Below are 16,758 nucleotides of genomic sequence, written 5' to 3'. Positions count from 1 at the left end.
ATACTGATACAAATACTGGAGCTTTCTGTGACCGACTGTGTTTCCCATCACTGAGTAAAAGACGCACGACACTTCTTTAATGGTTGGGTTGCACTTTCAGAGCAATTTGGATTGATAAGCGCTTATAGCTTATTTAACTGCTTAAGAGCAACGACTGATGCATTACGTGTTTATTAAAATATCGAAACGTTCGGTTTTGTTAGATCATCTGTTTTACCTGTCAAAGAAACGTCATTCAGAAATCGCCTTATTAAACGAGAAGAGCAGATTAACAGCATTAATAACTGTTATTGTTCCAAAACGTGTCCTGACCTGCTGGATCTGCTCTGATAAGAAGTCGGTGCTGTGAGACTGGCGGAGCTGCAGCTGCTTTAGGCTACGTTCACACAGCAGGTAAAAGTGGCCCACAGGTGTGTATCTGTGTGTCAGCGTGAACAGATAAACACAATGAATCTGACATTTGAAATTCCGATGAGAGACGCTTATGTGGCACTGGAATCCGATCCGTATCCGATCCGCGGCAACGCGACGTTCGCTGGCAGTCATGACTGTTGACCTCTGGACGAGCAGGCGACATGAAACACTGACCTTCTGCACATGTGGGTTGGTTTAGGAGCTGATCTGTGCAGACTGAGGTCACATTTAAAAGACACTGCGAACAGCCAAAAAAAAATAATTAATAAATAAATAAATAAATGATCAGATTTGGGCTCTTCTACCTGCTGTGTAAACGTAGCCTTAGTTTCCCTCCTGAATATTTACTGTAATCTTCATGCCGTGTTTCATGTTTAATGCTTTTAAATTCATCACAGTCTTCTGAAATATGAGGCTCGTTTGCTGCAGCTCTCAGTGAAAAAGCCTCGGTCTCTCTGGATGGGTAGGACGGCCCCTTCTCCCCGCCCATCACTCAGCGCGATGCTGGTCGGTGCAGGTGTCTGTTAGCTGATGTAGCAGATCTGCCGGTTGGCGCTTTCCCCGAGCGAGTTCAGCTGTCCAACGATGCCGTGAGCGGCAGCTTGTAAAGATGCGGCGGAGCATCACAGGACTCGGTGGAAGCCTGTGCTGCCTTCACCTTCCTAAAGCTGGTAGCACTGCGTGACTGGGGGAGTTCTAACTAGCGGGTGGAATTGGAGACAACTGAAAAAATTCGGTTTGAGCTTTACGGCTGCAGTCTGGACTAAATGTGGTCCAAATGCGTTACACTGTAATCTTACACTGCTGCCGCCATCAGGTGAGAGAAAGAACTGCAGCGTACTTGCTGGTGGGCCACTTATAATCCACTCTGAAACAGAAGCCACGGGCCAGTTTAAACCTGACCAGAGGCTGCGTTTAGCCCTGGAGCTGGACTTGGAGCGCCCCTCCTTCAGAGTAACACAAACTGAAAGTACACAGCTGAAAACAGACCGGCTGAGTGAAGACTAAGTAAATCTTAATGACAAACACAGACAGGATGTGGCTGCAAATCTATATGAAACGCTCACAAAACAACCCGAGATACTGCAGCTTCGTTACTATTCCCATAAATTTACACGCCATTAGAGGGCTTTATCTCTAAAAAACACACAGGGCATCTCGTATCTCAGAGGCTCCTATCGGCCTCCGAACAGCAGACGCTGTCTTCAGATAAGCTGTCAGGTGCTGGGAGTGGAGGTAGTGTTCGTAATGAGGGACAAGCCCATCCATCCTCTATTCAGCAGCTGTCTTTATGGAGACGTGAGCATGAATAGAGAAAAGCAAAACAAAAGGACGGCAATACTCACTCTTCCAGTTATCTTCCCCTCAGAAAAGTCTGTTCTGAATCTCTGTGGAATAGAATGAGGCACGCATGAGACAGGAATGTGGTCTGGAACGGTTTACAGTATTCAAAGTTATAAAGCTGGGTTTTCCAGCTTAATCAATTAAACTCAAATACTCAATTAAACAATCAACACTGACCCTCTTAATGAATCAGCAGTGATCAGTGCGTCATTTGTAGGATGAGGCAAATAAAGTAGAAAGTCTGATTTACTTGCATCTGTTAAAAGGTTCCCTTTCTCATATTATACTGTACTCACTTAAAATTGATGGTTCTTCAAGGGTTCTTTAGTAAGCAATAATACAGAACCATGTACATTCAAAGAACCCTTTCCATGATTGAAGGACTCTTTGTAACATGAAAGGTTTTTTTATATCACACAAAAGGGTTCTCATATTGATGTCAAGCTTATAAGAATAGAAGAACCCTTTTTGGTGCCACACAGAACCATATACTGCACATTCTACATCAAACTGAATAATCATTTCACCATGCAGAGTCGTGTTGGCTCTTCAATGTGTTGCATATGGTTCTATATAGCACCCAAAAAAGGTTCTGCTATCACCATAATTGCAGAACCTTGTCGGTGCTATATAGAACCGTATGTAATTCAACATCAGCCTGAAGAACCATTCCACCATTCAGAATACCCATTTATCATGGAAAGGGTTCTTGGAATGCTCATGGTTCTATACAGAACCCTTTTCTTTACACAAGAACCTTTGAAGAACCATCATTTTTACTAGAATAGAGTTTCTACAGGCTATGGTTTATTATTTATGGTTTATTACGGTTCCTTTTTTTCATTGTTTGGCCAAAATAATCAGTAGACTAACTGATTACTGATATAATCAATAGCGACAGCCCGATTATAAATGATTAAGCAGCCAGTGAAGAGGCCACAGACGAAGTCAAACCCCTGATTATCAGAGCGGTCCGTGTTGGTTCTTGGTCCTTCTCTCTGCTCCCACTCACCAGTGCCTCCGTCAGCAGCTCTGTGCGATGCTCGGTGGAAAACTTGAGAGTTTCGGACTTCTTCCCGCTGCCCTTCCGGAAGGTGAGGTTGAACTCCGTGCCCTGGCCTTTTCCCACCGGAGCGATGCCACAGATATCCCCATAAGGCCACTGTAGGGGGCAGCACAAATCAACAGGTTACACAGCAGTCATAGCTAATATAGGCCAAATAAAGCAGGAACAACAGCAGCGCCACACGACAAACGTATCGTCTCTGTCCGAAGGAATAAAACTCACACTCCAGCTTCATCTGTGCACACCAGCTGCCCTTTACACTGAACATCTCATGATTAAGGTACCAACAAAAACGCTCATGAAGTGCTCTATGAACAAAGATGTTTAAGCAGTAGAACCCGAGAGGGGGTGTGTTCTCCTGAAATACCGTCCCGGCTGTGATCTGGTGTCCGTAGATCATCCCAGCCGTGATGTTATTGGTGATAACTCCCTCCTCGAGTGCTCTGCTGCTTTAATACAGCAGTTAAATAAATACAGTAAGAAATGAATAAACTGGCCGTGAACGCGGCGTTTAATATGTTTTAATGTTCAGCTCCTTCCTCCTAATTAGAGCTCCTTAACGAGCAGCTCGTTGCTACGTCAGAGTAACGAGCTCCGCCCACTCGCCGCTCAGCCGGCAGTTCGTTCTCCAGCTCCTTACACTAAATTCCCAAACTGTCGTCTCCACTGAGCAGCTTTTCAGTCGGCAGCTGTGACAGAAGAACAGCTGAACAACCTGGAATCAGCCAGAAATGAACCCAACACCATTCGCCAGACGTGTCTGATCTTCAGAGTCGGACCAAATCAGACTGAGCCGTAAAACTGACCCAATATCAGGTTCAGCTCAGTTTGGTCAGTTTGTCCAGATCAGTATTAATGTTGTTCTGTTCCAGCCGGTCTGTAAAGCTTCTTACAGCCCGTTTAGTTTGGCGAATCTAAGGGGGTCAGATCGGGAGACCTTAGGGGCCATTTAACTGGGCCACGACGACCAATCCACTTTCCAGGAAACTGTTCATTTAGGAATGCTCGGACCTGACACCCATAATGTGGTGGTGCACCATCTTGCTAGAAAAACTCAGGGAACGTGCCAGCTTCCAAAGTGGATTAGTCGTCCTGGGTCGGATGAAATGCACCAAGGTCTCCCGACGTGACCCCCTTAGACTTTTATCTTTGGGGTCATCTGAAGGCAGTTGTCTATGCTGTGAAGATACGAGATGTGCAGCACCTGAAACTACGGATACTGGAAGCCTGTGCCAGCGTTTCTTCTGCGGTGTTGCTCTCAGTGTGTGCAGAGTGGGAGAAGAGGGCTGCACTGACGATCCAACACAATGTGCCACAAACAGGAAGTTAATATCACCAACCATTCCCAATTTATTCGGGTGTACCCATATAAACGGCCCACCCTGTATAATATTAATTATACAGCAAAACACAAAGCAACATGTAGCACACATTCGTACCTGGTTTGTAACTTCTAACGTGGTGGGGTTGTATGTGGTGATGCCGTGGGTTCCGACAGAGAAAACTCGCTTGTACCTGGAAACACAAACACATTTAATTAGATTACAGAAGTTCCCAAAATACACACACTTCATACATAAGATCATTCAAAAAACGCTCTTAATCAATATTCAGCTCAGTGGCCTGACAGAAATGGCCTTTATCCCATCAAACACTTAAACTAGATGGTTCTTCAAGGGTTGATTAGTAAACATCCAGTTCTATGAAGAGCCCTTTCATGCTTAAATGGTTCTCTGCATAGAAAAATAGTTCTTCAGATTAACAGACAATGTGTTATTGCTCTACATTAAACCTCTGCACAAAATGGTTCTATATAGCACCAAAAAGGGTTCTAATACTGCTACAATGTCAAGCTTTTTACAATAGCAGAGCCCTTTTTAGTGCTATATAGAACCATATGCAACACCTTCTCTATTACTCTGAAGAACCACCACACCACGCAAAGAACAATTCAAGCATGAAACGGCTCTATACAAAACTGATGGTTCCAACAGAACCGTTCTCTTTACTTGAGAACCCTTGAAAATCATCTTGTGTGTGAATGGCAAAGAAAAACAAATGGAACCTCAAACAAATCAAGTCTCCACGAAGCACAGAGAACCAAACAATCAGAATCTGAGCAGAACTGATTCACTGGAAAAGCCCTTTATGCTTCAAAGAGTTTATGACACAATGTTAAAAAAGATGGTTCTTCAAAAGGTTCTTTCGTAAAGAAAATGGTTCTATATAGAATCACGAACACTCAAGTAACCATTTTCATGGTTAAACGGTTCCTTGCATGGTTAAATGGTTCTACAGACTGACGCAGAATGTGTCGTATATGATTCTACATAGAACCAAAAAGGGTTCTGCTACTATCAAAAGTTCAACATCATAATAGCTGAATGTTTTTGGAGCTATATAGAACTATTATAAAAGGTTCTATATAGAATCATCTACAGCACATTCTCCATCAATCTGAAGGACACTCACGCTTCAAAGAACACTTTAATCATGCAAACGGTTCTTTGAGTGTTCATGGTTGTAAGGAACCCTTGAAGAACCCTTTAAAAGTGTTTCACAAGATGGATGGAAACAATCAGAGGGATGATGAAGCAGCTATTCAGAAGCCTGAAGACTCAAACAGGGGGCAGGATATTCTCGACAAACAACGTCTATGTGGTCACCAGGAGTCAGAAACGACTTATACAATAATAGTAATAATAATAATAATAATAATAATAATAATAATATCAGGCCTGTCAGGGTCAAATGTGCTCAGTCCTACTGAATACTTGTGATGAGAGGGCAGTGCGGTCAGCCCTGTTAGCTCCAGCAGATGGACGTGATCAATAACCGATAACGACGCTGTTTTTGATCCATGAAGTTCTGAAAATATCTTCAGTAATTATAGCAGCAATTAAGACGAGGTGTGAGTGTGTTTGTTCACACATACAAGCGAGAGACGGAGGAAATCCTGTGTGTAGAACATCAACAAATAACGTCAGAACCGATGAGCGCAGCCGTCTCGAACCAGAGAGTGTGTGTGTGTTCGCCTTCCTGACCCCCCCCCAAACCTTCTCTAACCCCGAGAGGTCTACCACGTCTCGCTCCGTTGCCGAGCCGAGCCGCCGGCATGTCACAACGGCTCAGAAAGAGAGGGCTGAGGGAGGGGAGGGGAGGGGAGGGGAGGGAGCGCAGCAATAGAGTCAGCTAACCAACACGGACCAGCCCAAACAGGACCACCACACCAGAGACGAGGGCTGAACGATTCGGGGGGAAAGAATCTAATCGTGACTTTTCTGACTGATACTGCGATCGTACTCAAGGTGGCTGCTACGGTGATGCTATAGTATTACAAGTGGTTCTTAATGTGTTGCAAGGTGGTTGCTATGGTGTTGCTAGGCATACAGTATGGTAGTCCAGGTAATTGCTAGGGTGTTGACATGTAGTTCCTGAAGCGTTGCTAGATGGTGGCTATAGTATCCCAAGTGGTTGCTAGAGTGTTGCTAAAAGGTTGCTATAGTATCGCTAGTTAGTTCCTATGGTATCACAGGTCGTTTCTAAGGTGTTGCTAGAGGTTGCTATGGTGCATGCTATGGTATGGTACCCCTAGTGGCTGCTTGGGGGTTGCTAAGGTTTTGCTAGGCAGTTGTTATGGTATCCCAGGTGGTTGCGAAGGTGTTGCTAGGCGGTTGCTAAATTGTTGCTAGGCAGTTTCCATGGTGTACAAGGTGTTCATTAAGTGAATAATAGGGGTTACCAAGTGGTAGCTACATGTCGTTGATAATGAATGGGAGTCTATGAGAGAAAGGAGGGATGAAAAAAAAACAACACATAGGAGTGCAGGTCAGTACGGCTGTGCAGCAGAGTTTGAGGTTCTGCCCTGAGTGAGGACGTGCAGCTTGGTGGCTGTCGCGTAAAGAAAATAATAGGGCTGGGGTATGTGTGAAAATGAATGACTGTGAGAAACGATGGAAATGAAAAGGACAAAAACAGATGAGTGCTGGTCTGAACAGCACTGGATTCGTGCTGGGGGGCCTGTCCTGAGAAACGGAGCAGAAGTAAATGGGCAAACAATTTTTTACCGTATTCTCAAAAACCTGTATAACAGTCACACCATTCCCGATCAAACCGAGCATTGTGGAGTCGGAATGTTTCACAAACTGCAGTAACAGAATTAGCACAGAAAAAAAATAAATAATATTAAAAAATATGTAAATCAGATAACTATAGTGTATAAAAGCTTTTCAATGCACAATCACTAATAATCTTACATTTTACTGCTTTTACGTTTATTTGCATTTCTACTAATGTTAATGTTCTTGCGGGCAGTTAACGTCAAGATAAATGGTTTGACATTAGATTAATGGCTGTTTTCATCTTCTGCACACTACTGTACATATACGAAGGGTAGAATCAGTGAACAGACCAAACGCCAAGAGCAGCGAGTGGCCCAACGTCTCTTTAGGTCGAACACATCCGATATTCCACCCTAAAGAGACTCGTCGCTGTAGTCCGGCAGGCGTTGCCGAGTGAGAAATGTGATGGATCTCCCACGGCCATCCAGGCCATCCAGGCCATCCAGGCCATGAGGTTGTGTGGCTGCTGAGCCACTGTGAGCTGCACAATCAATCAGTCCACGTTTGTCAACACGAGTCGATTCACTCGTGGGGAAATCTGCATCGCCATCTCTGAGACTTAAAGCAAACACCAAAACACAAACACACCCACAGCCATACCAGCTCTCCCTCGCACCCAATACACGCCACCCGTTTGTTCAACCGACTAATGTAAACAGGAAATGGTGATAACAGGATGTTGGAGCAATCAGCTGTCCTTTCTGCAGGCAGTAATATTAGAGCTGCTCCTAGCTGCCAGCCTGGAGACGAGTTCTGGCTCTACTAGAGAAGAAAGGAAGTTTTAAAGGGAAATGAGGTTTAACATTTTAGATAAATCTGCTTTTTCCCCCCAGAGTTGGTTTATGAGGAGTCTGACCACTTCCTATTTCCCTCATTATATCAAAAACAGGACTGCTAAACAGCAGAGGGCGCCCGTGAGTGGGAGTGAATGGAGCCCAACGGCTAAAAACGAAAAAGTTGAAATAGTTCCTAATCACTAAAACACAACATTTTACTTTAATTTTAAGAAGCAGAAGGATGTTTTTCAAGAAATCTTACCGATATATTTCCTTTTTTCTACAGCAAATGGGTTTTGGGCAGCAGGAGGCGGGCTTTTTACTGCTAGAGCGTGATGACTGATTGGAGAGCGGAGGAAATGTTCTAAAATGTTCTACGCTGTTCAGGGAATTAATGAATTCTTTACATTAAAATGTTTCAGCATTTATAAACTATAATTTTGCTCAAATGCTCCATATCAGCCCATTCATTTTGGACTTGCTCGGGAGCGCCCCCTAGTGTTTGAGAAACCTGGAAGACATTGCTGAGTGGACATTCTCCTCTCTACAGGTTCTCTGCTTTTACCTTCACTTTCAATTCACACATTCAGTTCAGTTTTGCATTTTAACTTTCATTTCCCAAAAGAACAACCCACTTTCCTTTTATTCAGAACCGAAAATGGCTATGGTTTCTGTTTGTCTTCTAACACTGGAACGAGGTCATTTTGTTTACAAGGGCTGAACGATTTGGGGAAAACATCTAATTGAGATTTTTCCAACGAATATTGCGACAGCAAATTAAAATGTGTTTTTTTTAATAAATTGAGATTCTTCTGCCCAAGAATATCCACCTTTTAAGGCTTGAGGCACGACCCCTGAACGTAACGTGTCAAAACTGCCAGCAAGTTATGGTTGTGATGTCACAACACATGGAGGTATGGAAGCCTCTGATTGGTCTAACTCACCTACAGGTAGGTCACAAACTCTTACTAGGTTCAATTTCCCCAATTTCAACAATCAAAACCTTGTTACTAATGTACACACTTAAAAAAACAGCTCTTCTAGGGTTCTCTAGTAAAGGCAATGGTTCTTCAGAGAACCATAAACACTCCATACCCATATCAAGTTCTTTGCATGGTGAAAAGGTTCTTTAGATTGAAAGAGAATGTGTGTGTGTGGTTCTATTTAGCACCTTTTTGGAAAAGGGCTGAATACAGCACCAAAACGTTCTCGTATTGTAAGAACAGCAGAACCATTTTTGGTGGTACATAGAACCTTATAAAACACATTCTCCATCAATCCGATGAACCATTTCATCATGCACAGAAGCATTTAAGCTTGAAATTGGTTGTTTGAGGGTTCATGGTTCTATACAGAACCATCTTTTACTTTTTCTTTTTTTTAAGAGCCTCGAAGAACAATCTTTCTTAAAAGTGTCCAGACGCCGTCCTATGCAGACCTGGACCTGTAACTGATGAATATGCAGAATTATTTAATTTGGATGGGGTGGTCCTGTTTTAATCAGCGTAACTTTTCTAGCCTTTACGGTAGCTTTAGTGGCCGGAGACTCACAGACCAATTACATCCGCTGTAAATATCACACGTGACGCTGCTCAGCCAATCAGATCTGTGCATTACGATGAGCTCTGAGACTCGAGTGAGTGACGCCACACAGGGGAGGGACGAGGAGAGAAACAGCAGTCAGAGAAGAAAGTGAGTCAGAGGGAAGTTATTCCACATGACGTGATCTAAAAAGAGGAAACTGACAGTAAATGTTGTTGAAATCTGACCGAACTGGACTTTATTTGATCTGATATTCAGTAAATGTTGGTGAAATCTGACCGAACTGGACTTTATTTGATCTGATGTTCAGTAAATGTTGTTGAAATCTGACCGAACTGGACTTTATTTGATCTGATGTTCAGTAAATGTTGGTGAAATCTGACCAAACTGGACTTTATTTGATCTGATGTTCAGTAAATGTTGTTGAAATCTGACCGAACTGGACTTTATTTGATCTGATGTTCAGTAAATGTTGGTGAAATCTGACCGAACTGGACTTTATTTGATCTGATGTTCAGTAAATGTTGTTGAAATCTGACCGAACTGGACTTTATTTGATCTGATGTTCAGCTGTCGACTGTATAAGATGCTGATATTTCTACTCGGCTACTTCAGTAAACAGTATACGGCGCTGAGTCACGATGCAGGTCAGACGTTATGATGTTCTGGACCTTTGAATGTTAATTAAAGACCCCTGGTGTAGGGTATAATTTAAAAAAATGCAGCTCTTGTGATTTTAAAATGCACATAACCTCTTAAACTCCTCGGGACCACCAAACCGTGCTCCATCATGTTCTTCATAACGTTCATATTCCATGAGCTCCATTCAGAAGCTGGGCGTCGTGTGAGGCTGTAGCTCTTCTCTCCAGTCTAATAGACGGTGATGTCATTTTAAACCCTTATAATAAAAGCGTGGTCTCCCTTCTTACCATCACACCACCCAACCCTGCCATGCACTCTGGCCCAGACTCTCCCCTTCTTTCTATTCATGTTCCTTTGACCTTGTTGAGTCCTAGAGGATTCTTGGACCTTGTCACAAGGCTGGTTAATAATTCAGTGCATCAGACATTTACCATCTTACACACACACACACACACACACACACACACACACACACACACACACACACACACACACACACAATACAGAAGCCTGCAAACACTGCAGATAAACACCACAAAGCGTAATAAAGCGCTCTGCCTCTGCAGTCATTATCATGTGATCATTCACTCTAGAAAGGATTCATTATATGCGCTTTCAGTCCATCATTTTTCATTGGCTTTAAAGAGCAAATGCAGTCCAATTAAAACCGAAAGGCACTAAAAAGATAAAAGCACTGCTTGGTTACAGTTAATGACACCAGCCCCACTTGGAAAGTTAAACACCTTCTCAAACTGTCAAAATAACATCGTTATTGGAGTCAGCTTTGCCTCGTCAGCGCCTCACGGTTCAACTCCTGTACAGCATCACATTATGCAAATTAGCTGTAATATGCTCATTTCTGTTAGGTCTCTTTTTTGAGATTTTGACACTGGCTATGTTTACAAACAAAGACTTTCGTCAGTCAGACTGATTTCACCCCGATTATTTACTATAGAAGACTGAGACTCATCACTCAACAGTCAACAGTGAAGGAAGGCTCCGTTCACATTTCCAGCTTGAAGTGGCACAAATCCGATTTTTTTGCCCTGATGCGACTCAGATCCGATGTTTTCAGAGCTGCGGACACAAATGTGATCTTTCAAATCCGACCTGAGACACTTTCATATGTGGTCCTAGATCAGATACGTATCCGATTCGTGGCTGTGTGACTTTAACGTGACCCTCAGATCAGGATTCATGTGCTTTTTTGCCACCATTGTGTTCAAATTCAGCGTTACCATGGCGGCTGTGCCAAGCAGACGTTAAAGGCTGTAAACCAGAGGTCTTTAATTAAAATTCAATAAAGCCCAGTTAAAGAAAATTTCCTCAAACGAAGGTTCAGAACCTCATCACGTCTGACCTGCATCATGACTCAGCGCCATAGACTGTTTACTGAAGTAGCCGAGTAGGAATATCAGCATCTTATACAGTCGACAGCTGAACATCAGATCAAATAAAGTCCAGTTCGGTCAGATTTCAACAACATTTACTGAACATCAGATCAAATAAAGTCCAGTTCGGTCAGATTTCACCAACATTTACTGAACATCAGATCAAATAAAGTCCAGTTCGGTCAGATTTCAACACCATTTACTGAACATCAGATCAAATAAAGTCCAGTTCGGTCCGATTTCAACACCATTTACTGAACATCAGATCAAATAAAGTCCAGTTCGGTCCGATTTCAACACCATTTACTGAACATCAGATCAAATAAAGTCCAGTTCGGTCCGATTTCAACACCATTTACTGACCATCAGATCAAATAAAGTCCAGTTCGGTCAGATTTCAACACCATTTACTGAACATCAGATCAAATAAAGTCCAGTTTGGTCAGATTTCACCAACATTTACTGACCATCAGATCAAATAAAGTCCAGTTCGGGCAGATTTCAACAACATTTACTGACCATCAGATCAAATAAAGTCCAGTTCGGTCAGATTTCAACAACATTTACTGACCATCAGATCAAATAAAGTCCAGTTCGGTCAGATTTCACCAACATTTACTGACCATCAGATCAAATAAAGTCCAGTTCGGTCAGATTTCACCAACATTTACTGACCATCAGATCAAATAAAGTCCAGTTCGGTCAGATTTCACCAACATTTACTGACCATCAGATCAAATAAAGTCCAGTTCGGTCAGATTTCACCAACATTTACTGATCATCAGATCAAATAAAGTCCAGTTCGGTCCGATTTCACCAACATTTACTGAACATCAGATCAAATAAAGTCCAGTTCGGTCAGATTTCACCAACATTTACTGAACATCAGATCAAATAAAGTCCAGTTCGGTCAGATTTCACCAACATTTACTGAACATCAGATCAAATAAAGTCCAGTTCGGTCAGATTTCAACAACATTTACTGTCAGTTTCCTCTTTTTAGATCACGTCATGTGGAATAACTTCCCTCTGACTCACTTTCTTCTCTGACTGCTGTTTCTCTCCTCGTCCCTCCCCTGTGTGGCGTCACTCACTCGAGTCTCCAAGCTCATCGTAATGCACAGATCTGATTGGCTGAGTTGCATCACGTGTGATATTTACAATGCATGCGATTGGTCTGTGATTCTCCCGGACTGTTAAGCTGTACCGTAAAAGGCTAGAAAACTTACGCCGATTAAAACAGGACCACCCTGTAGAAATTAAATAATTCTCTTTAGTTAATCACTTATAGGTCCAGGTCCGCAGAGGACAGCAGTCCACCTATTAGTGACCTCTTCTGTAAATAGTGGAAAAGCAGCTCATCTCACCTTTTCCTCCTCCGTCTGGCTCTAATAATGAAGCTGAGAGCTGATCAGAGTTAATGATCTTCTCAGCGAAGCTCGTTCTGCTCGTTAGTTTGTGCTGATGATGCAGTGATTCAGTCACGTGATGTCACTGAGTAGGAGGAGCTCATGAGGGTCAGTTCAGGAGCTGGTTCATCACATTAATGACAGATTTGAGTCACTGACCTAAACCAGTGTGAACCACCGAGTCAGAGAGGTCGGATTTGAGCAACGAGGCTTGGAATGTGAACGCTGCCAAAAATCTCCATTTACATGCTCACTACAAGTAATCCAATCTAAAGTTATACACAGGCATAGAGTACCACTTAATGCACACGTTACCATGACAACGAGCATCATGTGAGATTTCTGAAGTTGCTCCTGCCGTGTTGAACGTTATACACGGATATTCTTCTGTTCAACGGATTATTTACAGGATTACCCACCTCGTTCAATCGGACAGAAACCGGATTCTGAACGGCCTCGATCAGACCAGTGTATTCAGATTGAGGTGTTTACATGGACGTGTTCTGTTCTGATGGAGCTAATAGTCTGAAAAATTAATTCCACAGTTCAAATTCTTGGACAAGCTGCATAAAAATAAACACATAGAGCTGCAAACTTGGAGATACTGGTTCATCCAGGTGTCACTACCTTCTAAGTACCTATCAATAAATAGAAACCTACGTGGCAAAATGTGTGTCGTCTTCGATTCCCAGACTGCGGAGATTCCCAGACAAGAAATATGATGTTCTATATAAAGCTGGCCGGTGATTAAAGTGTGTCCACACAGGAGGAAGAAGGTCACAGATAATTAAGCCCAGGCTGCAGGCGCTGTCTATTCCATTACCCTGAGAACGAGGGAACGATTTCACTTAAGCTCAGAAAACCTCCTCACTTTCGGTCTAACAGGAAGGCCTGGAAACAGTTTACCTCACCCGCCGAGGAAAGAGTGACCTCACTCGCAACCGAAGCTTGGAATATCAATCGCTGTAGCACTTTAGATTTGTGTTCACGCTCCTCCATCTCATTAGAGGAGAGAATCACTAGCCATGTTTACAAGCAGCCTAAAAATCCGTTAATAATCCGAGAGCTCAATCGGAATAGTCTAGTCTGATTGAGGCCATTCGGAGTACAGTTTCTATCTGAATGAGGTGGGCAATCTGTAATCCTGTAAATAATCCGTTAAATAGAAGAATAATATCCGTGTAAGCGCCTGTATCCGATTACATTCCCTATTGGAAAGTTTCAGTCCGTTCTGCATGAGCGTCGCGTCACAGTGAGAGCTTATACCGTTCAACACGGCGGAGCAGAAACTGGTCTGCAGAGGAGACGAAGTTCATGCTCTGATCTTTAAAAGACGGCGGTGGGACGGACGTCCAGCTTATGTGTCTCAGAGCACGACGTCTTCCTCTCGGCCTTCTTTAATAAGGACGTGTGAAGGACGTTTTCCTGAGTCTGACGTCATTTTAAAGCAGTTAGAAACACAATCACTGCTCACTGCTGCTCATCTCACTCTGACTGGACTCACACGAAGCTGGTTGTCATGGTAACGTCCACACTAAGGATTGATTACTTGTAGTGAGCATGTAAACGAAGTTTTTAATCAGATTGTTGAATAGAGTGGAATATAAACACTTCAGTCTGAACCTGTAACCAGAATGTACTTAAATACTAACTAATATTAATACTACTAACATTAACTACATAGAACCTTTCTGGAAAAGGCTCCTCTATTGTTTCGCTGTCAAGCTTCTAACAGGTGATATACAGAACCATTCAAAAAGGCTCTATATAAAGCCATTTACAGCACACACTATCAATCATTAGAGGGCAAAGAAACTTTTAACCATGTAAAGGGATCTCTGAGTGTTCAGGGTTGTATCTAGAACCATTTCTTCACTAAGGAACCCTTAGAGAGTTTGTAGATAAAACAGAACATAAAGATAAAAGACAAAGCAGAACAGTTTCAGCAGTTTTGCCTCTTTTCCCCTAAAACTCCAACTGCTTGTGTAACCCAAAAAAAAGAGATAATTCGAGCTATTTCAAATATTTAGGAAGGTTCTGCAACTCCGTAGTGGAGCCCCACCATTCGGAGTGTGAGATGCTAACTTCATACGCGGTGGTAAAGTCTTACAAATAGCTCTTTCCCAGTTGTGGTGGTGGGATTTCCCCCAAAGAGAAGAACCGGTGGAGTGAGGAACGAGCAAAACCTTCATAATCTGAGCATAATCTGAGCCCAACAGCTCAATTCATACCTTGAGCATGAGCATATTAAGGCTTCCCTGCTTAAATATCACCATTACATCATCACCACAACAATGAAACGCTTTAGGGAAGGAACAGAGGAAACAAGAGATCTTAAAGGTGAACTCCACCTATTTTTTTTTATTTCTACAAAATCTGGTGCGAAACGCTCAGTTCTAGATAAACTGACCGAGTCAGAGTCGTTCCCAGTGGTGGTGATGGGAACCAGACGTCTCCCTCTAAAAGCTCCTACAGAAAGTTCCTACATGAGCTGGTTCTGAATTCACTGCCTGATGACTGAGACGCTGTTTTATGAGAGTTTAGAGAACTTCAACTCCATTCATGGTGGAGGGAGACATGCAGGGCGCTGTGCGGCAAAATAGTCCCCAAAGAAAACTCATTATTCCAGATTTTCCACTGTTTTCCATCATCAACATTCCATATAAGCTCAGAAGACTCGTGTAGGTTCTCTGGTGGTTCTGGATGGTAAATAAAGTGTCTATGTCTGTGTTGTAGTCATGGTGATGCCTGGTTCCCATCACCAGCACTGTAAGGATGTCTGAACCATTTCACACCAAACCCACTGAATGAAACTTATGTTGCAATTTACATCAAAAGGATGCAAAAATTCTGAAAAATCACTGGAATTCCCTTTTAAATCTAAACGTGCTGCAGTCCAAAAACAAGCTCACCACTCAACACTGGCTGAACTATGCCTGAGTCATATTTCTGAATTCTCCTGAGATCTGAACATCTGCACAGCTTACAGTCACTTCCTCACAAAAGGCTGATGAGCAGAAACCACTCAGTTCCAGACAGAGAATTAAACTAATTTCATGCATTTACTTACTTAGAGCTCTTTGTCATCTGTGTTGAGACAAAAACAGGACAAAACGTAAGAGGAACAAATAAGAACCAATTCTAATACACAGGGATCTTATCTAGCTTATCTACCCTGGCCGGAGTTCCGGGCTGCCCTGGCCGGAATTCCGGGCTGCCCTGGCCGGAGTTCCGGGCTGCCCTGGCCAGAGTTCCGGGCTGCCCTGGGAAGGGTTTAGAATGCACTGGGAGGGGCACTAGTTGTACTGGGGAAGGTTTTATTTGTACAGGGAGGAGTTCCGGGCTGCCCTGGCCGGAGTTCCGGGCTGCCCTGGCCGGAGTTCCGGGCTGCCCTGGCCGGAGTTCCGGGCTGCCCTGGCCGGAGTTCCGGGCTGCCCTGGCCGGAGTTCCGGGCTGCCCTGGCCGGAGTTTCGGCTGTTGAATGTGTCTTGTCTTCAAAAAAATACTGTGGATTTCAGTCGGCTTGTCATGAACTTGAGGATTAATGAAGTAGGTCAAATAAAACACCAGTTTTTTCTACTAACTGGTTTTGTTGTTGCATTACTGTGAAGTCGATTCAAGCAGGACTACTATTACTGAGGGAGCTCCGGTTTGGTGAATTATTCAAACTGCATTAAAATCACATACGTAATCACTCAGATTACAGCAGCTCCCCAGACTAACCTTAAAAACCTTGATGTTATAGTTGATCCACTGACTCGGTGGTAGTAAACTGGCATGACTCACAAATCCAGCATTTCCCCTGACTTTTATCGTCAATAACTCACACTGTTAACTCCACTCATGTATCAGTCTCCCTCCTTTCTCTCACAGCACATCAAAGCACATCCCTCCATCCTCTCATGTCCACCAGCTAAAGCTATAACTCACTCTTCCAGGCCCAGAAACTTCAAACAGATGTGAAACAGGATATCGGGCTGCATTAGGCCCTTTCACCAGGCCTTGCATTAACCATAGCACCGTTAATGGACAAGGAAATGGAATAAGGTGATT

General features: G+C 43.2%; 1 protein-coding gene across 6 annotated transcripts in view; it reads right to left on the bottom strand.

Moving 5' to 3' along the window:
• LOC108442970 (dnaJ homolog subfamily C member 13) overlaps positions 1-16,758 on the bottom strand; it is a 99,864-nt gene that overhangs the window by 65,894 nt on the left and 17,212 nt on the right. For all 6 annotated transcript variants that reach the window (XM_017723313.2, XM_017723311.2, XM_017723308.2 and 3 more), the window contains exons 3-5: positions 4,264-4,339; positions 2,771-2,920; positions 1,761-1,802 (exon numbers count right to left, since the gene is read on the bottom strand). In XM_017723313.2, coding sequence (XP_017578802.1) covers positions 1,761-1,802; positions 2,771-2,920; positions 4,264-4,339 — 268 coding nt within the window. The remainder of the gene's footprint in view (positions 1-1,760; positions 1,803-2,770; positions 2,921-4,263; positions 4,340-16,758) is intronic.

This window comes from Pygocentrus nattereri, chromosome 24, assembly GCF_015220715.1.
Source record: "Pygocentrus nattereri isolate fPygNat1 chromosome 24, fPygNat1.pri, whole genome shotgun sequence".
NCBI classification, from domain to species: Eukaryota; Metazoa; Chordata; class Actinopteri; order Characiformes; family Serrasalmidae; genus Pygocentrus; species Pygocentrus nattereri.
This window is presented reverse-complemented; position numbering and strand designations above follow the sequence as displayed.